The 25,392-nt window shown below is 44.6% G+C and overlaps 4 protein-coding genes and 1 non-coding gene across 5 annotated transcripts; 2 read left to right on the forward strand and 3 right to left on the reverse strand.

Annotated features, from left to right (window-relative positions):
- Window positions 1-17,343: 17,343 nt before the first annotated feature.
- NCU14116 lies at window positions 17,344-18,190 on the reverse strand. The gene is made up of 2 exons (XR_897872.1): window positions 17,781-18,190; window positions 17,344-17,726 (listed from the first exon to the last, which is right to left on the reverse strand). It is a non-coding gene; the product is annotated as a ncrg43 (non-coding RNA).
- Window positions 18,191-18,438: 248 nt separating this feature from the next.
- Window positions 18,439-20,929, forward strand: csn-1 (COP9 signalosome-1). Its single transcript, XM_951577.2, has 5 exons — window positions 18,439-18,861; window positions 18,990-19,034; window positions 19,095-19,375; window positions 19,456-20,220; window positions 20,307-20,929. The coding sequence occupies exons 1-5, from the start codon at window positions 18,798-18,800 to the stop codon at window positions 20,514-20,516; spliced, it is 1,365 nt and encodes a 454-aa protein (XP_956670.2). The 5' UTR covers window positions 18,439-18,797; the 3' UTR covers window positions 20,517-20,929.
- Window positions 20,900-22,505, reverse strand: NCU00158 (potassium channel regulatory factor). Its single transcript, XM_951578.2, has 2 exons — window positions 22,227-22,505; window positions 20,900-22,136 (listed from the first exon to the last, which is right to left on the reverse strand). Exons 1-2 carry the CDS (start codon window positions 22,270-22,272, stop codon window positions 21,022-21,024), a joined length of 1,161 nt encoding a protein of 386 aa, XP_956671.2. The 5' UTR covers window positions 22,273-22,505; the 3' UTR covers window positions 20,900-21,021.
- Window positions 22,506-22,822: 317 nt separating this feature from the next.
- Window positions 22,823-24,221, forward strand: NCU00159 (Sin3-associated polypeptide Sap18). Its single transcript, XM_951579.2, has 2 exons — window positions 22,823-23,166; window positions 23,231-24,221. The coding sequence occupies exons 1-2, from the start codon at window positions 23,072-23,074 to the stop codon at window positions 23,928-23,930; spliced, it is 795 nt and encodes a 264-aa protein (XP_956672.1). The 5' UTR covers window positions 22,823-23,071; the 3' UTR covers window positions 23,931-24,221.
- nuo6.6 (NADH:ubiquinone oxidoreductase 6.6) lies at window positions 24,067-25,175 on the reverse strand. Its single transcript, XM_951580.3, has 4 exons — window positions 25,012-25,175; window positions 24,874-24,909; window positions 24,475-24,590; window positions 24,067-24,385 (listed from the first exon to the last, which is right to left on the reverse strand). Exons 1-4 carry the CDS (start codon window positions 25,031-25,033, stop codon window positions 24,332-24,334), a joined length of 228 nt encoding a protein of 75 aa, XP_956673.2. The 5' UTR covers window positions 25,034-25,175; the 3' UTR covers window positions 24,067-24,331.
- Window positions 25,176-25,392: the final 217 nt, after the last annotated feature.

The following is a 25,392-nucleotide window of genomic DNA, read 5'->3' on the forward strand; positions in this document are numbered from 1 at the left end:
CTACACAGGGCACAAGAAGAGAGCTCCCTTGTCCAGCCGCCCATCGCAGTAAGTCGTCTTTTCACTTCTCAGGAGGTCAAAGAAATGCTCAATGCATACAAGGGACTGTGTGGATATGAGACGGGGTACACATGCTTTTTTTTTTTCTTTTTTTTTCTGCTTAGTGTTTGTAACCAGGGGTTAAGTAAGGTCTATTTGACTTTGCATGTGTTGCACGGCATCCAAGCGACCATCCGCAGTACACAGTACAGTATCTGCTAGGTGGACAGCGTTAGCTTAAGGGGGGTCATAGGAACAGATGGGGGTGGTTGAGCACAGGAGAAGGGAAGCAAGTGTAGGTAGGTAAAGGTACCGTGAGGCTAGTGGTACCGACCTGGTGCTGCAGGGTAAGGGGGGGGGGGGGGAGAAATTGGGTAGGAAGAGAACGAAGGGTCTTTTGAACGATCGGAAGGGATGTGCTTGTACTGTACCGGTAAGTGGGCGGAAGGGAAGGGGTTTGCTGTTGTCGTTAGACATTTGTTTCAACAGTACAGGTAGATGGGCGAAGGTCGGCGGCCAAGTTGAGGTTCACCGCTATCTAATTCAACGCAAAAACCAACAGAATGAGGAGCCAGACGGGGACCAGGTCTCCAAGCTGTTGGGACACAGGGCAACGCTACCTTGCTTCGGCTTGCACTGGTCTGTCACTGACCACTTGCTACCTGCCATATACACTACTGCGGAAGCCGCCGGCGTAAGAGGAGGTATGGGAGTGGACTTGGAGGATCAGAAAATGAATATGGTTCCAAATTCGATGCTAGAAGGTCCTTGTCGAAGCTCCCACCGCATCGTCGAGCCAATAGATTATGGCATCTATGTCAGGACGTCACGAACCGCCCGGGCCTGTTGCGACACACATCTGACGACGAGGGTTTAAAGAGGGGTCCTGTCCATGTCGGTCCGATCTATGAGTTTCCCCCGGACGGAAGATAGCGGACTCCAAATTGACCCCAAAAAAGGGAACGACGTAACCATTCAGACGAGGGCCCAAGGTTTAATCTGTGTATCACAGACAGACAGATACACATCCTTGGCGCATGATCTTGAATTTTGATAGTCAACGCCTCTCAACAACCGCACCAATACCTCCAGACGGTTTAGTCTACTTACCTTACCGTTACTAATGAACGAAGCAAGTGCATAGCTTGGGAACAGACACAATTTGTCTCGGGCCAACTGTATAGCATGCCAAGCCCCTCATGCGTGTTGAGGAAAGTCACGAGTGGTTTTCCAGTTGCTGGTGGATGCAAAGGTCAAGAAATGCTGCTGCAAGAGGCAAGGTAGCGTCCCGTGGTGGATGTACCTGGTCTATGGATGTTCGTCTCCAAATGGGTGGAAGTTGTCAGTGGTCCAACTGAAGTCATCCATTCAGAGGCCGCGGAATCTTAAAAAAATTTGGCACTCATCCGCCCATCACAGGTAGGTAGCACCCGCCCAGAGACCGGAGGCATGTCTTGTACGCTTACCTTGACCTACCTCTCTGCCTGTACACATCACCACATTTACCACTCACATCGCCAATTACACGTTACATGAGTACCTAGTCACATATAATGATACAGTGCTCTGACTGTAGCATTTCGAGGCAATGGAACCTGTTCCGTTCCATCTTCCTGGCTTCCACGGCCCATTCTGCGTAGACCTACGCTTGAGGATGTCTACCTCCAAACCCACGGCCGATCATGGACGAGGTTGGTCAAGACTGACCAAGAGCAAAACCTTCCTCCGCAATGCACAACCCCCGATGCCCCCATCAGCGTCTCCAGCACGCATGTTATCGTTGCAAGGTGCATGCACTGTGCATACGCGATTGTCCTCGATTTTCCAAACGCAGTCAGAAACAATTCGAGAAGCCACCCCCCCCCAAAAGGGAAACCGCCCTTGCGAAGGTCCTCCCCAACGCGGCTTACACTACAGTCCAATACTGGTTTGATTGTTAGCTTGAAACCTTGGGCAACCTCCCTAGGCGTTTTCACTCTGATCATGCTGATTTTGGACTTTGTCAATGCCTGTCGGACCCATATCGAGCCTTTGTTCAGTCCCTGAAAGGTTTAGAAGAATTTGGAATATATCTCGTCCAGTGCGGGTGCTATGAGTGAGAACTCTAAGAACCTAGGTAATTGTAGGTACCAACTCAACAATCGACCCAGCACTACATAGATAATACATACCAGATCGTACACTGTTGCGAAGCAGAGCTTTGGAAACCCGGTAAGACCCGGTCCCGGTGCTAGATGCGCTGGATCGAAGAGCACGGAAGCCTGCTGGATCCGGCAGGTACTTGCGAAGGGCATCGACGCCGAGCGGCCCCGGGTCCACCGTGGCACGCCTAGGACTCGGGTTGAGCGCCATTCGCAGAAGCAGTCGGCGAATGAGGGTCCCGAGGCGGTGGACTGGAGTCTGTCTTGACCTGATGCACCGGTGCTGCGACCAGCATTCACATTTTCGAAAATTTGCGACCAGGCGGAAAGCCAGGAGGTGCCCGCTCAGGACTGGAGAAAAGAAGATTTTCGTGTGAAAAAAAGAACTTTCCGCGTCTCCATCAGCCACGCCGTGCGAGTAAGATTGCTTGGCGATTTTCCACTTGTGATGACTGACGACTGAGGAATCGTCATGTGCGAGACCACTACAGTAGTGTCATAGTAGTGTAGAATACCTTTTCCAACAAGAGCCGCGCGCCAGTAGGTTTTGGGGGTTGATCTGTCAGCATCCGAGCCTCGAGTTCAATTGTCAGGCAGACCCTCGTTTTTGCTTCTCAGAGGTGCGCTTCCACCGTCGGTCAGAGATCGGTCAGGTCACTTTGACTTCAACCCCCCCGCCGGAATGGAAGCCAAGAAGAGATAGCGCAGAAAGGTCAAGCATTCCTGGAACACCGGTCACCACACCTTGTTGCATCAAGACGCAGATTGAACAAATTGGCTGACTGAGAAAAGAGCCGCCAGATTCTCTCGTTGCAGGGAAAGTGGGAATTGGCTGGATTTGGGGGGGCTCGGGGGTTGATGGCAGGCGCTGCGAACAGCGAAATCGGTTTTGGGACGGGACGGTTGTACACTGTAATGGGCAAGACACAAGGGACCAACAGGGATCCGAACATCGTTGTTTTGCAGCCATTTGGCGCTAATCGCTTGGCTGACGTACTACTATGCAGCACCTCTACCACGCAGGAGGTAGGCCCCGTCCTTGCCAACGTAAAAATCAGCCCATATCCATCTGGCGGCTTTCCCTTTCGGATCTGAACACACGGCCAATCACAATTCCCACCTTCGCCTTTTTGATGTTTCCCCGTTTCCCATTCTGCCAGCAAGACGCCTGCTTGGCTTGTGCCAGAACAGAGATATCCCTTGAATCTTGGGCGCAAGCATTCACACATAGCCGCAACCAGGAACACCGCAAATTCAACGTCAAACCGAGCCTTTTTGGCTGGGAAAAAGGAGAGTTGCGGGCGTGATACGAGGTAGCCTCGGCAAGTATGTACAGGTACCTCGCAGGACCTCAGCAGCAAAGGGAAGCTTACATCCAATCTCGTCATGGGAACTAACCAGAATCTCATTGCTTGATACGAGCCGCCCAAGAGTCATTCAGCGATGAACTCGGACATAGTACGGTACAGATCGATTGGAGCCCTTCAATACCAAGAGATATTAGGCGTAGGCAGCGATATCACAAAACAAGATCTTCTTCTCCCCCTCCTCCCAATATCAGCCTCTTCCAAACATCTTACTGGGTACCTTACGTGGAAGCATGTGCATACTATGGTACACACGGGGGGCGGTACGTACATAGCATGCTACGTTAGAAATCTCTTACCCCTTTTCTGCGACTTCCATGCATCCCAGGGGTGAGTTTTTCCCCTTCTCCATCCAGCAAGTGGAAGGCCAAGAAACTATCGCGACTTGCTAAAATCACGCAGCTCCATGACTCCATTCAACCGATCCATCAGCATGTTTGTACGTAGTCAGGCAGCTATGACCGGTCACACAACATAACGACTGGTGTAGTGTATGGATACATTTGGATATGTGCACAAATCTGCCCTAATCTGATACAACAGAGCCAAAGCGTAACTATCGGGTATTTTGATCTTCAAGGCCTATCTTCCGGTCTCAAAGGCCTTCGGGGAGATAGAGAGGGATACCCATCAGAGGCTGGTGTGGCGTCACATACCCTTGCCATTGTCCCATATCGCTTTATGTAAACGGAGGACAGGTTCTCTTTTGCAAAGCCAATAAGAGCTCCAAAACTTCCTTGTTCAACCCACAAACCAGCATTATGTATATTGTACGATCGATAAGCTGTCGGCGGGCTTGCTTGGACTCCTTGACTCCCCACAGGGCAAGTCAGCCTTGCGAGACCTTTTCCGTCATCGCCGAATCGGTAGCGAAGGGACCTTCAAGCGTCGGTTTCTGACGGGATTACTTGGGGGGTTCTGGGCGCCAAGGCTTCCTTTCCCCCCTCTTTATCCCCTCTAAAGAGGGGGCGCGGAAAATTTGGGACAGCATTTTAATCTGGGACAGTGCCCGAAATAACCCATGCACATTTGCCTGTTAACGCCCAGCAAAATCGCTCATTTGCATCGTGAAGTTCGCACAACAACGACGCCAACAATAGTGCCCAATTGCCATTTTTCGTCGCATTGCCTCGTAAAGCTGTAAATTAGTAAGAATTTTATATATCTATAGATTAATCGAGTCGTTAGTTAACTTACTAGTGCCAGTGCCTGTAAATTACTCCCTCGTCCCCTACGCCGGTATAGCTGCCGCCTAACGGTATATTAACGCGCGCTATCGATATCGTTCTTTAAGATTTAGTAATAGTAATAGGAAGCTACCTTCAATAAGGGATATTATACGTATAATTAGGAAGTCTCGTAGCTCAATCGGCCGTTACGCAAAATTACTATAGGAGACTAGTAAGCTAGCTATATTATTACAACTATAGGGGCGCCTACAATTATTAACCTTTATTAAGGAGGAGGCTATCGTTATATATATAATATTCTACTTCAAAGGAAGATTCCCCGTATTGTAATCGATAATAATACGCGCTACGAATTGGTTATAATCGATAAGGGTAAGCCCGCTGTCGATTAAGCTTAACGGACGCTAATTTACGAAGTTTATTACTAATTACCCCGAATTGCGCTTAACGACGTATTGCGCCGTAGATCTCAAACGTTACTTTTAGGAGTTGAATATTGAGTCTATAAACGACTAGTTTAATAAGTACGAAAATATCGCCGCCGCTATCCCTCCTTATAACCGTTAGAATAATAATAAATATAGTACTCGTATCGGCTGTGTGTTAAATAGTTGCATAAAGGTTATTGTATTAAAGGAATTAAGGGATAAAAAGAAGGTTAATAAGAGATACCCTTTAATTAAGTAAAATCCCTTCTAATTGTACAATTTACCCTCTACTTTCTACTATACTAATTATTAAATTAGTTAGAAATATCTAATCTAGCTAATAAAGAGTTATATACTCTAATTATTAGAATAAATATTATTAGGCATTATATCCCTATTTACCTTATTTTTAAAACTAACTTAATAAAAGAATTTATTAACAATAAGCTTCCTAGTAATATACGCTTTATAAAATTACCAACTAATTTCTCGAATATAAAGCTTACCTTCGATTAATTAAAGTACTTTAATTTATATAATTTTAAGGTATTACCAACTTTTGAAAAGATAGAATACAACTTTATAAATTAGTTCGGTTATAATTAATATAAGTATAATATTAACGGTCGCTAATTAGAGGATTATACTACCGGTTGTTACCGGATATGTACGATTAGCTATAGAGTAGGGTGCTGGGCTGGCATGCAGCTTGACTGGGCCATGCCCAGTCCAGTACCATGGTTGAGCGTAGGACCGTCGGCTGCCATTGGCAGGCGGCTGTCGGGAAGTGGGGCGCCCGCCCTGCAAGCCAGGGTGGGCCCCGCCTGGACCAGGGACCTGGCATAAAAGGACCCTTGTCTGGGCCGGCCAATGGCCGCCCATCTTCCTTCCTGCATCTCGCTTTCTTACTTTAATATTATTAATTATATCAATAGATATTTGGAGTTTCTAAGCAAACCCAGCGAACCGTAACATCTGGTAGCTGCAACTAAAAAATCCAATTGACCAAACCATTCTTGATCAATCGATCCCTTTATTGGGAAGTCGCTTAATCGCCCTCAACGCGCCTTACGCTTCCAAACCGATCGTCAGATCCTGTAACTCTCTCCGGCGAGTATCGACCCCGCGATTAACCCCCTCACTAACCATCGCCGCTTCGGTTACTTTAGTTACTTACCCTCCTTTCCTCCACGCTTTTATTCGATCGTACTCCGGCCCCTCAGTAAGATCCTTACGCACCTCTATCACCGCTGATTTTCAACTATACTACCCTAATCTAAGCTATTGCGTCCGCGGACTTCGGTACGTACGACGTGATCCTTTGACGCGACGGGTATCCCTCGCTCTAGCGATTTCACTTCGGTAATTTCACCTAGCGATCTCCCCCCCTACTTTATATCCATACGGCTCCGTAATCGCAGCGTCAATACTATACTATAACCCCGTCGCTATAGTAAGCCCTATACCTAGTTCTTTTAATAACGAGGACCCGCCCGGTAATCCGGCGCCGCTTCCTCCTAACTTTATTAAATAAATAACTTATTACGAAATATCCGAGAATCTTATTAAATAAATTACCCTTCGATTTAACTACGACTCTCGTACTATAAGCGTTGGACCGGGCGATAGTCCCGCTACTCCGGCTATACCCCTTCTATTGGATAGTCCCGATAAGGCCGACCCTCTTGGTATGCTTCCCCCTATTATACCTCCTCCAGCCGAATTAATTAGCGGAATTTTCACCCCCAGCCCGCGAAAACTATTCAACCCCATTCTAATATTATTACCCCAGTTAAATGTTACCTTATTTACTTTACCCAAGCTCCGTGCCTTATTAGCTAATACTGTAGCGCCTATTCGGAAGTCCTACTAGACTAGAAGCGGTACTCCGCCCGGCTATAACTATCTATATATAAATACCCCCCTTAACTTACTAGCTAATAAGAATACTAACTAGTTTATACTTATTCGGATAAAGTATTATAATTAAAATACGGGTTGCGAATTCGATAATATCTAGGACGAGCTTAATATTAACGCGGCTAAAATTAATCTTATCGATATTCGTATCGATAATTTTAAAGCTAAGGTAGATAAGGATATATTGTACTTTGATAAAGATATTGACGATGCTATATTAGATATTAAGGATAACCTAAAGTATTCTTAGAATATTTATAGTATAATTAAAAATATAGGTAACGGATTGGATAGTATTAATCAAAAAGTTAACCTACTTAGTACTAACGTTAGCCATTTAGATATGGCCTTTCGTAGAGAATAGGTTGAAATTGACTGTCGTTTTGAAGGTATAGTTAAATCTATAGATATTAGCGAAGCCTAGGCCGAGAAAATGTCTAATATAATTAGGGCTATTAAGTAGTAGTTACTTTCTATTACTAACCTCCGCAAGGCCGGCACTTATTCCCCTATTATTAATTAGGCCCTCGATAATGCTGAGGTAGTAGTTATTAATAAATTAGTGGAAATAATAATTTGTGTGAGCCCCAAGATTCCTACTATTGAATTCTATTCGATTGAAAAGCCAGTAGCCAACTATAAGTACCCTAATATTAAATCCAACATTAAGCCCAATAAGTATCACGCTACAGTAGTTGATAATACCGGAAGCCCTAACCCCGCCCGCTTCTATCGCGCTAAATTAGTCAACTTTTCCTTAAATATTAATAAGGTAGAGGCACTCTATTAATTATATACCCCGCCTAGCTATAATTATTTAGGGCTATCCCCTTATTACGATAACGATTAACTCCCTAGCCCCAATTTACGACTATTACTTAAATATAACAACCGTACATTGGACCATCGTTTAGCTGAGCTCTAAGGGCACCTCGAAGCTACTACTTAGCTTTAAAAGAAGTTGGCTACAAAGGTCCGCGTTATAATCGACTAAACCAAAAGAACCCGAGCTTCTAGCCCTAAGACTTCGAATTAGGGCAACGGAAGCGGTAAACCCCCTAAGTTAAAGAATAATAGCGACCTATTATTAAACTCGAACTTTAAGGAGTCGGATTTAAGCAATTCGGAGTATAAGCACCGCTATAAGAAATACTGTAAAATTAAGAAGGTTCGTTGCGATAAACGCTATAAATTAGGCCGTTGTAGCTGTAGCGACCCTAATCCCGATAGTTCTAACTCCAAGGATAGAAATACTCCTTCTCCTCGGCCCCCTCCCGGTGGTAGTCCCTTTAGAAGCGGTCCCCCTAGTAGAAATAGAGACCCTAAAGACGAATTTGATGATCGTTATCGTACTAGTACTATCGATATTAGATACTCCTCCAATTTTCAAAAGTCTGACTTTAGGCTGAAACGCGAAGATATTAGACAATTCGTCCCTTTCTACGCCGACCCGAATGATATTAGTATAGTTACTAATAGTAAGATACTAGTCTATACGGACGCCTTCCTCTTTCGTAAACGCCTCCTCTCGTTTTTCGAAAATAAAAATACTACCGCTAATACCGAGAAGTAAATTATACAATACTTTTCTACCCTACTTAGTAGTGCCGCTATATTGTAGTGGAGTAACGAAATCGACCCCCTTAGACGAAAGTATCTTCATTAGAATAGCCTCGAATTTGTACTTAAAATACTAATTAATTACTTCTTACCCAATTCCGCTACTGCAACTAGAAAGTTTACCGAGGATTGCCTTAAATTTAAGGATATCGTTTGCAATGAAAATACCTTATTCTAATTCATCTAGCGCAAATTCCGTTACGTTCGTGCAATAGGTATTTTCTATTGTATTGGCGAAAATTGGCATAGTATTATAATTTAGATCTAAATTAGTATAGACCTTAAAATTAAGTAATACTTTAACCCCCCTAGTAAGAAGGGTACATTCGCCGAGTATTTGGTGGAAACCGAAGGTATTAAGGCAATTTTATTAGCGGCTGCCCGGGAGCGATACTTATACGTTCGCTAGAAGATTACCGGTACCGCTATAAAGGTCGAGGTAGTTATCCCCGCTAATTAATACGAGTAAAATTAAAATAATTGTACTAGTTAGGGCCCTCGATGCGATAATTGCTACGACAACTATAATCGACGCGATAATTACAATTAATAGGATAATTATAACCGTTATAATAACTGTAATTACTATAATAATTACGATTAATATAACAATTATAATTAATATAACAACTACAATTATTACAATAACTGTAGGGATAGAACTTACTATATTAATAATATAAATAATAAGGAAGTTAATTAGGATTTGGAAGATAACTAAATTGCTTACGCTAGTAATATCTCGGTTTTATTAGGAAATTCCAATTCTACTAACGGTGCTAGTATCTTCTATGTGGTAAATGTAATTAATTCTAATTCTAGTAGCAAATTAAAATATACTTGCTATTATAAAGAATTCCCCTTAATAAAGGTAAAACGCCGCTATATAAAATTGTGTCTAATATATAAGTAATTATATACGCCCTCCGCAATCGCCCCCTCGTATAAAATATATATATACTACCTAGAGGTATTCCCTTCCCGAAATACCTTATTTAATTATATTAATACTTACACCGATATTAAAGTAGGGTATAGGCGTCCCTCTCCTCGGAAGCTAACATCTCCCGCCGACGGACTGCTAGTAATCAAAGTACCGGTCTATAAGGATAAAGAAATCTTTAAAGGGCCTCTCTTAAATTATACCTACCTTCGTATTATAGTTAGAACTTTACCTAAAGTAGAAGAAACCGAAATTTATATAAATCTAGGCATTGCGAAGACAATTATTAGTTGAAATTTCCTATTAACGTTCGAATACTCAATTTTAATAAAATACATTACTAAAATCCGAGGGGTAAACGGCCGGTCTCTAAAGTTTACCGAATAGGTAACCTTTATATTGTATTTTGAAGGAACAATTAACGGTAAGCCTAATCTAATTAAGATCCGTACAACCGGATAGGTAATAGATAAGCTACAACTAAATCTTCTATTAGTAAATTCGTTTCTCTATCCCTATTAAATAAATATCGATTATAATACCGAATATATTACCTTCCCCAATATAGGACCGTTAGTAGTACCTTTCAACGTCCAACGACACTCTGTAAAATATATAAAGAAGGTTATAGTATTAAAAAAGACTATCCTCCAATTTAGTAAAGAAGCGATAGTACCTATTTATTATAAGCCCCTACTAAAAAGCTGGAACTTTATATTCAATTTAGGCAACGATAGTATTATTAACGCGGTAATTAACTATAAGTCCCCCAAACTAGTCCTATTTAAGAATTCTATTTATAATATTCGAATTATACCCAAAAAATAGTATGTTGGTTATATTGAAGAGTATAAGGATAGTAGGTACTTTATAAGCAATTGGAATAAAATTAAGACCGTCGCCTTCTCTATCCAAATATTTAACGCCCTCAACAAAGACCTTAGAATTACTATTAATAAAGCAATTAAGTACGTAATAATTAATTATATTCCCCTAATTAACCTTAAAATAAACTTAACCCTAATTATTAAAGCCGCCGTACGAAGTTAACGATCCGCTAATCTAATACTAACCTAAGCCTTAGTCGGAGACTCGATAAAAGTACCCGCCGTTCCAAAAAAGCATTTAACTTTAAGTATCTATATAGACGGTCCCGAAGTCGTAATAAAGGAGGGTATTTATATTTATACCAACGATTTAAATTATACTAGAGAGTTCGAAGATTTAGTAGGATCGTACTTATTACTCTAAATTGAAGGAGGGTTGGTAAATATACTAGAAGAGGAATATATATGTATGCCCCTAGTGGAAGGATAGTAGAACCAGAAGGTCGCTATAAGGATGTACCCCCTAAGTAAGAAAGAGCAAACTATTATCGACGAAGTTTTCGACGCCCTCTATAAGTAAAGTAAGATGTAGTAAATTATTAGGGTTATGCTATTCGTATACCTTATATTTGTCGTTTAGAAGGAAATAAGAGATAGGAAATAAAAGGGTCGCTCCGTTATTAATATAAGGGTTATTAATAGCCTAACAGTCCCCGATAATTATCTCCTCCCGTTGTAGGACAAGGTTATCGCTTTTATATACGGAAAGCGCTTCGTTGCTATTATAAACGCTATTACTTTCTTTTACTAATTTAGAATATAACTTTCGTACCGGGACCGCCTAACCCTTATAACCTATAGGGGTTTGGAGGCCCCTATAATAATATAAATAGGTTTTCGAAATATACCGGCGTATATATAGAGATTTATAGACCAATTGCTTTACAACTATAAAAACTATTGCCGTACCTATATCGATAATATTATTATTATCTCCAATACTTGGGAGGATTATATAGCCTATTTCACAACTATCTTTAATTTATTTACCTTTAGGAATATCTCTCTTTCCTCTAAAAAATTATTTTTAGGGTATTCTAACGTTGAACTCCTAGGCTTCCGGGTAGATAGCCTAGGGCTTTGGAATACCTAGTAGCGCGTTAATACATTTAAGAAGCTTATTTTCCCTAATTAATTAAAGGCTCTCGAATAGTACCTAGACGTATCCGGTTTCCTACGCTACCTAATCCCTTACTACGCCCAATTGTCAGAGCCTCTCTAGCGACGAAAAGTATAATTGTTTGTAGCAGGCCGTATAGAAGGCGCTATTATTAATAGTAAGCTAGCGAAGCGTACTACTTATTACTCCCAAATAAAATTTATACTAATAAAGGACGAATTAACCTTATTTGAAGCCATCCAGTCCGAAATCTATAGTAGAGCTATACTTTACTACTTCAACCCTAATAAACAAACCTTCTTCCAAATCGATAACTCTATTAAGAAGGGATTTGGCGTTATACTCTTCTACTTAAAAGAGGACTATATATAGGAGCCTAGCTCGCAAATCCCCGCAAATTAAATCTTGCCTATACTATTCCTTAGTAAATGCCTAACCAACGCCGAGACACAATATAGACCCTCCGAATTAGAAGTTGCTTACCTAATTTAGGCTGTAAAAAGGCTTCGAACGTATATCTACTCCTATAATAAGATTATTATTGTCCTTACCGACTATTCGACAATAAAGGGCATTATTGAGCAAAGATCCTTTTGCACCTCCTCTACGGATAGGGATAATCGCCGCTTAATTAATACATCTATTTACCTATCCTAATACAATATTAAAATATATTATTTACCTAGCAAATTAAATTTTGTACTCGACGCTTTAAATTAATTAAGGACTATAGATAATGTATAGCTATATCTAGAAGGTACCTTAGTTCTAAACGACGTTTAGCTAGCCATCGATTAAGTACTGCTCGTTATTACTGAAGTTATATTGGATAATAATTAGAAGGACTAATTTGTAGCCGCCTATTGTAAGGATAAGAAGTATACTGTTATTATTAACGATTTAAAGGACTTTAGGTTGGATAACGAAGACGTTGCCTCTTTTCGCTAGCCGGGCTACCCGTTCTTTATAACCGATAGTATAATCTATACCAACTAGCCAAATAGATTAAAAACCCTTTGTATTCCCTATAACTATATGTAGAAGGTCCTAGAATTGGTATACGACGAAAAATACTATTTCGGCCAAAATAGAATACTTTACGACCTAAAAGGATTTTCTATTATTAATAAAAATTACTTAATTAAGAAATATATACGAAACTGCCCGTCCTATAACTTTAACTAAACCGATCGCTCCCCCCCTATAGGAGGTTTACAACCTATTTATCCCAAATTCAATAGCGCCCTCCCTATACGAACGATAACTATTAACTTTATAGTCGGACTACTACTAATACTAGCTATAAACTCTCTATAGAAGCTACTTAGCTACAACGTCTTCGATACCCTTATACCCACTACTAATATTATATTTAAGTAATTACTATTAATCCCTAGACACTCAACTTATACAGTTAAGGAATAAGGCACTACATTTGTACGATCCCTAATCTTATCGGATTGGGGACTCCCTTTAAGAATTATCTTTAATTAGGATAAGAAATTTACCTTTAATTTCTAATAAAGTATATAAAAGGCTTTAGGTATTAAACTACTTATAATAACCGCCTACTACCTATAGGGAGATAGCGTATTAAAGCGTAAAAACTAATCTATTAAAATCGCTATCCGCTTCTACGTTTTCGATTACCCCGACGATACTTAATTATTATTACTACCATCCCTACAATAGAATCTTAATAGCGTATATATCGAAGCTATTAAGGCTTCCCTATACGAATACCTATTCGGATATCGCTTACAAAGACTATTAGAATCCCTTAGTAACCCCACTACCTCACAAGAGTACAACCCTACTATCCGCGACTATATTCGGGAAGAAGCTAGGCTCGCTATAGACTTCGCTACCGCTAAAGCCAAACGTTTCTACAACCCTAATTATAAGCCCATAAATATCAAAGTTAGGGATAGGGTTTTCCTAAAGCTCTACTACGGATACTATTTGCAGGATCGTCCCTCTCAAAAGTTTTCCTAATAACGTATCGGTCCCTTCAAAGTTATCAAAAAGGTCGGAGAACTAGTATTCAAACTCGACCTTCCCTATACTATAAAGGGAATTTACCTAGTAATTTCAATTACATACCTTAAGAGAGTACCCCGGGAAGAAGATCCCTTCTAATACGTTCCCCCGCTTCTAGGACCCGTTGAAGACTCTTAAGAAGACTCCGAACCCGAGCTAGGCCCCCGGTATAAAGTAAAAAGGGTAATAACCTATAAGGAGTTGAGAGGAGGGAAAATAAAATACTAGATTAAGTAGAAAGGGTATAGCAATAAGGACAACGAGTGGCAAACAGAGGAGCAATTAAAAAATGCCCGACAATTAATTACCGAGTATTGGGAAAGACATAGTAGACGGCCTACAAAAGGAAAGAAGGGTATTGCTAGGATTACTATAAGGAGAGGGACTAGGCATAAGAAGGATTGAGGTACTACTAAGGACAGTAGTCTTTTATATGTGAGCCGGGACTTATTACCGGATATATACGATTAGCTATAGAGTAGGGTGCTAAGCTGGCATACAGCTCGACTGGGCCATGCCCAATCCAGTACCATAGTTGAGCGTAGGACCGTCGGCTGCCATTGGCAGGCGGCTGTCGGGAAGTGGGGCGCCCGCCCTGCAAGCTAGGGTAGGCCCCGCCTAGACCAGGGACCTAGCATAAAAGGACCCTTGTCTGGGCCGGCCAATGGCCGCCCATCTTCCTTCCTGCATCTCGCTTTCTTACTTTAATATTATTAATTACATCAATGGATATTTGGAGTTTCTGAGCAAACCCAGCGAACCGTAACACCGGTGTTAGTAAAAGACGGCTCCCTAATACAAACCCTATATATTAATTATTTATAATTAATAGGTTTAATAACTATTGTAATATAACAGTTAAATAATATATTAAAGTATTCGATATTCAAATCCTCGCTTTACCGCCACACTCTACCTATATTATACAACCGCTTAATATAAAAATTTTCTCCTTATTTAAATCCTATTACTAGAAGGCTCTTCGTAAATTTATATAACAAGGGGAATATAACTTCAATTGTACAACGTTCGTTAGAAAGTTTAATAAGATTATTACTAATAACTTTATAATCTATAATATTATAAATAGATTTAAAGATACTAATCTTTAGCTAATTAATAAATAAAGGGTATTGTTACAGATTAAAGCTAAGCAACGCTCTTTTGAACTCAACCCTACTTATCCCTTTATAATACTATATAAGGACCGCTTTAAGAAGGCTATTAAAATTATTAACCGTATTACTAATCGTTATTCTTATACGTTCAATTCTTCTACCCGTATTAACTACCCTTATATATTCTAAGTTACTTGAAAAGCGATTCTTAATTATAATAAAATTTAAAAACATTACTAATATAACTACGAAAGAGAAGCCAACTTCGACCGTCGAATAAGGAGGAAAGTATATAAAATTCCCAATAGTAGTATATCTCTATCACTTTCAAAAAACGAGTTTAATACTAAGGTAATTAAGAGAGTTCAACGAGAGATATAAGACGAAATAAAACGTTAAAAGCGAACTATAAAAAAGATTAATAGTATTATATAAAAACAGTTTAAAGACCAATAGAGGAAGGATATAGAGGGTAGTAAGCTAAAGAAGGTTATATAGACTACGTAGTTTAAAAAATATAAGAAGGATTACTAATAAGAATATATACCCGTTTATAATAATAATATACTTAATATAAAGGAGAATTTCCCTTATTAAATCGATAAGGAGGGTAAATTGCTAGTATATTAGTAAGCCTAATATTATATAAAGTACCCCCTACTAGTTATTTCTAATAATAAGGAGGATATTAGAATTATTACTAGCCGCCAGCTAGCCGCCTAGTCCTAGTCCCAGTCCTAATTAGAAACCTTCTCTCAAATTATTAAAGACCCCTATATATAAATATAATTCGAGGATGAGATGGATAAGATTCTTATTGAAGATCTCTATAAGGATGATATTGCTATAGTAATAGGGGAGAAAGTTAATAACGAGGAGGAGGATAAGGACGAGGGTAACGGTGAGGATAAGGAAGGTGGGGAGTTTCTACTTAGTAAGAGGAGGATTGAGCTAGCCGGTTAGCCAACTACCTAATTAATTAAATTCCTAATTATACTAACTCCTAAGAAGAAGTTTAAATAGCGTATACCCCCTACTATTAATATAACCTTATTACTTAGATCTAATAATCCCTCTTTAGTAATTACCCCTATAACTCCCCTCCTCTTACGAGAACGCAGATTTGAGGATACTATATAGGGAAGTACAATAAAACTATTAATCGAAGGTACAGTCCGACTTAGAATAAGGTATTTAAGCGGGTAACGGCCGGGGTAAGCCTCGTTAAAGTAGGAGGAGGAAGTCTAAAGTATGTACAAGCAAAGAGGGAGTTCAATTGGCTATACGCACAATACTATAACGTACTTAAATAGATAAAATAAATTATTAGATCTCTTATTATATATATACTCTTCCTATTTGGGTAGTCTACTGGGCTTCCTAACGACGTTGTATTAATAAATTTCAATATATAATATGGGTGTTGAGTATATAGATGGGTTACTTTGCTAGTAAATTTGTATGTGGAGTGTCCCATATTTAATTGCTGTCCCAAATTTTCCGCGCCCCCTCTTTAGAGGGGATAAAGAGGGGGGAAAGGAAGCCTTGGCGCCCAGAACCCCCCAAGTACACTGCGGAAGCATTGGGTTTTCCGTAAAGGTACCTTTACGGTCAAGCTTCCGCCGCATCCCACCTCGCTCACCAGCCCACACGCACTTTTCCGCCCCTCGATCCCCCGTAGGTATCTTTTTACTCCCCACCGAAAATGTCAAGCACTTCAGTGACAGCGCCCGTTTCCAAAGACCAAAAGACATGACACCATTGAGCTTCATGAGTTCATATACGAGAACGCACGCTTGGCTTCCCTTGGCAATGTAGCAGGCTATTCCGCTATCTGTAGATGCGCACAAGGACACTTTCTCTTTTCGTCCAATGCATCTCCAGGACTCCTTCTGCGTATCGACCCATATCACAAAAATCAAAAATACAAAGGTGTCGTATCTGCGCAGGCATTTGGATCTGGTTTGTTTCACGATGTGCAAACCACAAACCACAAAACGGCCTATTCGCGATTAGTCCCACTCATGTTTTAGCATTCGATCTAGTGAGGGTGGGATGGCAGAGATGGTGGGCTCTTGGGTAAACCTCACCATAAACGCCTTCACAAGACCTTGACAACTAAGCAGACAACGACAAGCTTCTGCTTCCCTCACTCATACTACGGGAGTGGCAGGTCTACCGCGCTTGCAAACCTCAGTTTGTTCCGTTCCCTGCCCATATTGTGTGCCGTCTCAGTCCAAAAGACTTCAAACTCGACCGAGACATGCTCTGTCCAGACCTCACAAAAGCACAGGGGAAAGAATGACTAACTGGGCAGATTTAGTGCCGGGGAACGGTGCAGCACTAGCACTGACTAGGAGACCACATCGTCGTATGGTTTGTACATATCCACGCCGTAAATGCGTGGTTCGTATGGCTTGGCTCACCTGGAGATATGTTATCGTGAATGGATCTCCCAGTGCGTCGGCTTGCACTAGGTAGGAATTTCTGTTGACGATCTCGGGGAAAATATGTCGGTCGAGCTTTTCATCCTTCGCCGCATCCCATACTGATACACTACAACTCTTTGTCATGTACATTACTCCATCATGGCCATGGTATTTGCCGACAGTTTCGCCGCAGGCATAGCATGGTGAGCATGGTTCCACCGCCAAAGTATGTACAAGATGCCCCTATTCGGTCTAAACTAAACCGAAACACCATTGAACGCCAAGATCCCAAGCCGCGAGGATCGAGCTTCCAGGACACAGGGTCAAATGGGATGACGATCTTCAGCATCGTGGTATCAAAACGTGATCTGACGGCAATTTGCTGAGAAGAGAACGGGGACGACCATCCTCTCTGACGTTACTACACTCCTCGAGCCCTGGTAGTTGACTTGGTAGTCTCACGGAAAGGTTCCTATCGGAATGCCTGCGATGTTAGCAACTAGGCTATCACGACGGCACACACCTTCGGGGTATGTACAGTGTAGGTAAACTTGACTGATGGACTTTGTCTCGGGGGACAACCTGCAACTCCACGTTATCAATTTGAACAAGCACCGACATTCAAGTGTCTAGTTGTCCTTCAACGGACTTGATACATCTTGGGGATCCTCGACAGCAGTAAAAGACGGTCACGAGAACCAAGATTGTCGTTCAGCTTCGGCAGTGAACAGCAGCCCTCAACTCATGTCGCGCATCCGAAGGCATCAACGCAAACGCATAATTCAAGGGTATGGAAGCGTCTTGGGACCTTATCGGGCAAGTCAATATGTTGTAGTGGGCAGTGGATGCGGCTCGCCAAAGTTATGTACTAGTAGTGAAGGTTGACTTTCGTTCTCTACAAGTCGTTTGAGGTTTCGTTACAATTTGAACTTGAGTGACGGAAGTTTCTTCTGGCGAAGGAACCTGAAAGTATAATTTGGTTTCTGAATTTTGAGCTTGGGGAATGTAGAGGTAGAATTAAAGGTGCCGCAACAACTACGTAGATGCTCTTCGACAGCCAGAACGCATCTGGCAAACCTCAGCTTCAAACCTCAGGCTGCGTCTTCTGCATGACACCGAACTTCAATTTCCCGCGATTTATACATAAGTACGGTATCTGTACCTCGACCCTGTTGGGAAGGGGGTGCTGAAGGAGAGAATTCCGTTCCTGTGGGATACATAGGATTATCGGCCCCACATTGCGAACCAGCTACCCCGCCCTGTCGTGCCTGCCGGGCCATGCCCCTGGACATCGGTTGAACGACCCCCACCATCCCTGCATCCCACCTCGTTCAGCTTCCACTTGTGTTCACATCACCAAGCCACTCCACCGCAGGCAACCTAACCTACACGGTACCCTTGTCCCTCCATCAGCCACGACTGAGTGATAGCTTCACGACCACTACCCTACACTGCAGCGACAGCATAACGGCAGCAATTATTCACTGGATTGTTTTGGTTGCTTAGCTTATATCATATCGACAACACGTCTAGCTTCACGGCCGAATCTAGCAACATGGACGACCGCAAATTAGCCTTCTTCACGGCTATTGAGGATCAAGGCGGCGTCATCGTCAAAGGTAATTCTCACAACATCCCTCTTCCAGCATAGACCCTTGTGTTCAGATATCATCCTCTTTTCTCAGCTTTAGGTCATACTTGCCGATTTTTTGTGATCACCTGTGCTAATTGTTTGCTCTGTTTGCAGAGACGCCAAAATTCGACCTTGATCTTTACATACAGAATTACAAAGGTATACATTTCCTCCCCAAAGCACAGGCGTACATATTCATATCTGACTTGAAGTATCCAGGACGTACACGGTTCGAACGTCTTTTTCATATTGGCAGGAGCTCGGTACCGCTATGTGTCGATGCACTCAAAGCTGCTGTACAGGAGGCCAAGGCTGGCAGCGACATTCTCAGGTACCAAATGGCAGTCAACTCCCTCTTCCAAGCAGCTCCCAACGAGCCCGAAGCCTTGTTGGATAAGGCATGGATGGAATCCAAGGAAAAGGAGAATCGAGACACTACGGCTCATCTACAAGCCGAGCTTCAAGGTTATAAGAACAACTTGATCAAAGAAAGCATCAGGGTATGTTCTTCATGTGCCACCGGACAAGAGTTGAGAACCACGATACTAAGCTGATGCACTTTTGCAATTTTTTCTTACAGATGGGCAACGAGGATCTAGGGAAGCACTTTGAAGCCATCGGCGATGTCGAGGCTGCCATGGATAGCTTTTGGAAGATGAGGACGGAGGTTAGCTCGACAGAACAGCTTGTCGACCTTGGGAAGCTCCTTGTCCGAGTGGCAATTGAACGCCGCGACTGGAAATCCATCGGCAATCACCTGAAGCCCCTCAATTCGGTAAACGACTCCGACCCGAAAGCCAAAGCCCTCAAAACGTACAGCAAGATTGCGAATGGCATCGCGGCGCTAGGTCAGGAACGCTACAAAGAGGCGGCGTTTTGCTTTGTCGAAGCCAGCTCCGGCGTGCCTCCCGAGATTTACAACCAGATTGCCAGCCCGAACGACGTTGCCATCTACGGCGGTCTGTTGGCGCTTGCTACCATGGATAGGCACGAGCTGCAGGCCAACCTTTTGGACAATGACTCTTTCCGCGAGTTTTTGCAACGAGAACCACACATACGCCGGGCGATCACACAATTTGTGAACGGCAGGTATGCGGCGTGCATAGAGATACTGGAGTCATATCGACCAGACTACCTCCTCGATATTTACCTGCAAAAGCACGTGCCCAAGCTGTACGCCGACATCCGCACCAAGTCCATCGTCCAGTACCTTAAACCCTTCTCCTGCGTCAGGCTGGACACAATGCAGAAGGCCTTTAACGGACCGGGCCCCTCGATCGAGGACGAGCTGTTTACCATGATCAAAGACGGGAAGCTGAACGCTCGGATCGATGCCATCAACAAGGTATGTTACTACCTTACCTGCCTCTATTTCTCCAGCGCAGTGCTTTTTTTTTGTGCTGACCAGACTTTTTTCCTATAACAATGAAGTCTATCACCCCAATTTCCACAGACTCTAGACAGCAAATGCAGTCAAAGGCACTCCAGACCTTGGAGAATTACGAGAAACAAGCCCTTGACAGAATCCGGCGCATGAACATCATGGCTGCCGATCTTGAAGTAAAAGGTTCTCGCAAGCCTGGAGGGATGAACGACATTCCGTTCAGCATGACCACGGATGACACTGTGAGCTTGGCCTAGGATCCCGATCTCAATAAGGAGGCCGTCAGGACCTATCTAGGGATTCCCCTAGTATCAGGCAGGAATAAGGTTCGCTGGAGCCGTGAACAGTATTCTTAGGTGGGAAAAGATAAAAGTTGAAACGCTGCCTAAGATCAGTCGCAATGATAAGTCATGAAGCAATGAAAACTTGGACGGTCTAGTGTTCCGGGCGGTATCACTTGACCGGAGATTTTTTCCTACATTGTTATGCTACTGGCGTTCACGAACAGAGGGATGTAGCTTGAAAGCCTTCATGATTATTCTAGGTACACACAATCAATGAAGAACATTTACTCCAAGCTGAAGATATAATTTCATACCCGGGGTTTGTTTCCCGAGCTCTGAGTGTCAGACTTGGTCCAATTATCGTCTCTAAAATCAATATGGGTATCACGGCCACTGTTTTCTTCCCTTGCCCTTCCTTCCCCCACCCCCCTCCCCTGATCGAATATGGCAATTCTTCAAATCTTACTCCCCCGCTAGACTAACCCATCAACTGCCTAATATCCTCCGGCGGCCACCTCACCTGCGCAAACGTCAAACACCGCTTGATACTCTGCAGATATTTCCTCGTCACCTCTCCACCCATGATATGTCCCCTCTCTCCATCATGCAGCTTCTCTCTAGCACTTCTCTCATGGATACCCACCATGGTCACACCAATCGGCCACGCCGCCTTACCGATACTCAACCTCAGATACCCATCATTGGCATCCACATACCTCCTCTCCTGCGCCGCCCTCACAATCTCCACAATCGCCTCCAAGATATCTTTCTCCAGATCCCCCTTTTCAAACTTGCGGAAAAGAGGGCGCATGGTTTCTTTCGACTGCACCATGGCGTTCCGCGCCGCTTGCCCCGCAAACGTGTCCGCGTTGTCTTCCTTGACCAGAGCGAGTTCCCATTCGCGGAGGACCATGTTAAAGTAAGAAGCTAGTTGACGGAACAGGTAGCGGCGCGCTTTGCGGTCGGTGGCAGGAGGGATTTCGGCCGAGGAGGCAGGGACTTTCATGTCCTTTTCAGCGACGGGGAGCAAGGAGGTGGTGATGGGGCCCATGGGCAATCCCAAAGCGCCGAGGCCGGCGGCCTTGCGATAGCGTCGCAGGCGAGAGAGGTGCGATTCGCCGAAGAGGAAGGCGGGTTCGCCTAGGGCGCGGAGTTTGGAGGTTAATTCGTCGTCGGGCAGATCATGGGCTTTGTCATCGTCGTCGTCGTCAAGGTCGGAATCGTCGATGCCGGAGGCGGGCGTCCCTTCTTTATCAGCGGATTCGGAAGGGGTGGGAGGTAGCTCGGGAAGACCGAGACGCTTGCGGCGGGCGCGCTCTTCTTCGGCTTCTTTGGCTAGGCGGCGGGCGCGTGATTCCTCGGCTAGTCGACGTTTCTTCTCCTCGCGCGCTTTGGCTTCTTCTATGGCGTCTTCTTCGCGCTTGCGCTTCAACGCGGCTTTGGCGGCGCGTTCTTCCTCGAGTCGCTTTTGCTCGGCTAGGTAGGCGGCCTGACGTTGGGCTTCGGCTTCGCGGCGGGAGATGAATTTCGGGGTGGCGGTGGCGGCGGCGGCGGCGGCACCCTCTCCTCCGGCTCCGGGTCCTGCTCCTGCGGCTATTGAGTCGGGTTTGGTGTTAGTATCCTTTGTTGTGTTGATGGTTGATGGTGTTGGTTTGCTGGAGGTGGTGGTGTTGCTGGTGGTGCCTTTTGCCTTGGCGATCTCTTTGGACATGAGGGCGGCGAAGTCCATTGTCGCGGTGTTGCTTGGGGGTGTTCTTTCCCCTTCTCTTGATAATCAATACAGAGGTCTGGTTCTTTTATCAGGCGGTCGAGATGGATTTGCGTTGTGATATCCGTGTGGAGATTGGGGTGGGTACTCTACTAGTCTAGGCTTCTGATGGTAGGTTCTGATGATCTGCCGTGATGTTGTGGTGAAATAGGTGGTTGAGGCAAGCTTCAAGTCGGGTTACGGGCGGACGTTGCACTGGAGCTCGGGTGCGACACCATTAAACTTTTCGGAGCAGTGGGACCTGAGCGTGGAACCAACCTTGAGCCGCTACACGCTAGCGCAAGGAACCAGTCAGCTCCTGCCAGCGACTTCTTTCAGCCCCAGCGGGCATGTGAACTTGTGTGAACTGCGCACTGCCGATTCCCGGCGTCAAAAGAACCGGCCCGGGTACACTTGACCCCCCCACCTGTCCGATGTCCACGGGTCGGATCGCGGCGCAGACGAGGGGGGGAGGGGGCTCCTGGATGGAAGCTAGAGCTCCCACAATCCCGCATCACTGTGAGCCGCATCTGCACTTCATATCTTCGAATATGTATGAGAATGCCTGGGGACACAACGTCATATCATATTTTGTATTCCGGTCATAGACTGCATGGTGTTAGAAGCACCAAACTTAACCTCTACTCTATGCCGTGAACAATTGAGCATCTTCATCAATCTTCCATCATTGCTTCAGAAAACATTCACGGACTATTTGCACATCGCATCGCATAAACCGAGAACAGCATTATACAGTACTCATCGATAACCCACCGCCATCATGGATCAAGCTCGGTCAGACGACCCAGCTACTCCAGTCACAAGAGAACCGCCTTTCATTGTCAGGCTCTACTATCGCACCGGCGCGTTTCATCGGTATATTTCCATCTGTATCCCCTTTATGTTTCCCCAGGCACAACAGACTGACACACTCTATTAGAATGAACGAATTCACCTCAGACTCGCACCTCCCCCTCTACGTCGAAATCCCCGCCTGGCGCTCAACCACCCTGGACGAACTAAGTCTCGACATCGCCAACGAGCAGTCACCCCATTCTTTACTTCCCCACCCAGCAATCGGCACGCGCCTCGTCTTCCGGCTCATCTACGTCGACGCGCGCAAGGACTCCTCTCGGCACGTCTCCAAAGATTTGGGAAGCGTGGTGATCGGCGCGGGCTTACCCGGAGCCAACGCAGATGCGGGGCTTCCCGACGACGACCCTTGCTACGACGATGCCCACAGGACGCTAGCCGACGCCAAGTTCATGCCGGGCGATTTTATTTCTTGCGCGATCCTGCCACCCAATGACCTGGACGGAGCGGTCGAGCCGGTGAGCGCGGCAAGGACGGGCCGCGGATCGGGGATTGGGGAAGGGAGGAGCACGGCTGCGTCGCCGCCGCCGCCGGGACCGAGAGAGAAAGAGGGAGGTTACAGGGATCGAATGGGGGTGGGAGATCGATACGGTGATGAGCCCCACAAGGCGAGGGGATACCGTGGTGGTAATGGTGGTGGTGGTGGCGGACGGTATGAATCAAACTCGTATGACTGGGGAGGACGGAGGGAAAGTAGGGGCGGGCGGAGTAATCGCCAGAGGGAGCCTGGTATCATGCCACAGGGTGGTTGGAGGAGAGGGTTTTGAGACTTTGAGTTGCAAGAGGAGAAGGAGTTCCCACGGCAACGGGCTGGTGGAGGCCAGAATTATCATGGTGCATCTTGGATACCAAGGGTATATCCTTTTTTGGTGGATTTATGAGATCACTACAAACAAAAGAAGAGGAGGACACAGAAATTATTTGATGGCAGTTAATGCGCCAGAACGGCATCAAGAGCAGAAGGGAGATGTTGGCTCGGTATCACCATTCCGGATGTATGCGCGCAAGAACTCAAGCGATCTGGAGGAGTGATTCTAATATTATGTTTCCATGGGCCCAGCCTCCTCGGGTTCTGTGATCCCCTCAGACTCTTTGACGAGCGGCGGCCAGTAGTCTACCACATGTATACATCCTCGCAAGCCCCTTTGATTCCTCTCATAAGATCTCTTTAATACTCCCGCATGTCATCACCTCTCCGCTTAGCGCGGAAGTCGTACTTGCCCTATGTGTGCGTCTCTTGTCAGTAACTCACCCTCCTAGTGTATTCTATATGTGTCACTGTCAATTAGACATATAGATAATGCAACTCACATCAGTCTTGTAAGCAATGTACCCAAGAATACCGGGAACGGCAACCATGTAGGCGAAAGTAATACCGGCGGTGCGGGGAGTCCAACGGAAGTACTTGTAGCGGTTGTTGGTCATGTCTAGTGAGAAGGCATATTGGTGTTAATGATGCTTGATTCCTCCATTCTTGTACAGCCACTCCCCTAGTGTTTTCCCTCCTTTTTTTTGGAGCCATGATATAAGGCTGTAGAGTGGTTTGGTACGTCCAGCAAAAGCCAAGCTTGTATCCCAACGTTTTGCGCTTCTAGAGGTATGATATACAGCACAGCATGGTGGACATATGGACCTTTCATCGTTCGTAGATACGGAAACCGGAAGTGGAGTAGTCGCAGGGAAAGAAAGGAACGGTTCAGGGCTACATACTGGACAGGCGAACGAACGCCGGGTCCTGGGCCAGCTCTGTACAAATTGCAAAGTGGTCAGCACTTCGGTCCCTCTCGACATTCAGAGGTTATTGCTCCGCGATGCAATGCGACGGGAAGATGGGGCAGGAAAACCAACTGTAATGCTCGAGGCCCGCCATTTTGAATGAGTTCCGCTGCGCTGTTGCTAATGTGCTGGGATGTCTGTGGTACTCAGTGAAGTTGGGTGTGGAACTGCGCCGGGAAGGGTCGTGATGTCGAATGGGTCAGTTCTGGGTCCCCGGGCAGGCGGGTGGACGATGGGGGTGGAGTCTTGGCGGAGTGGTGCAGGCGTAGCCGACGTTGTTAGGTGAAAACGCGTGCTGGATCACGTGCACGGGGCCAAGCCTTTTGGTCCCCAGACTTTCTGCTCGTGGACCCTTCAATGCCAGCAAACCTCCGGGCTACGTATCACTCTATGATGGTTGAGCACCCGAGTAGCATAAGTATGGAGATATCTCCGTCACGGTTTGATTCCAGC

Source organism: Neurospora crassa, linkage group III, assembly GCF_000182925.2.
Source record: "Neurospora crassa OR74A linkage group III, whole genome shotgun sequence".
Classification (NCBI taxonomy): Eukaryota; Fungi; Ascomycota; class Sordariomycetes; order Sordariales; family Sordariaceae; genus Neurospora; species Neurospora crassa.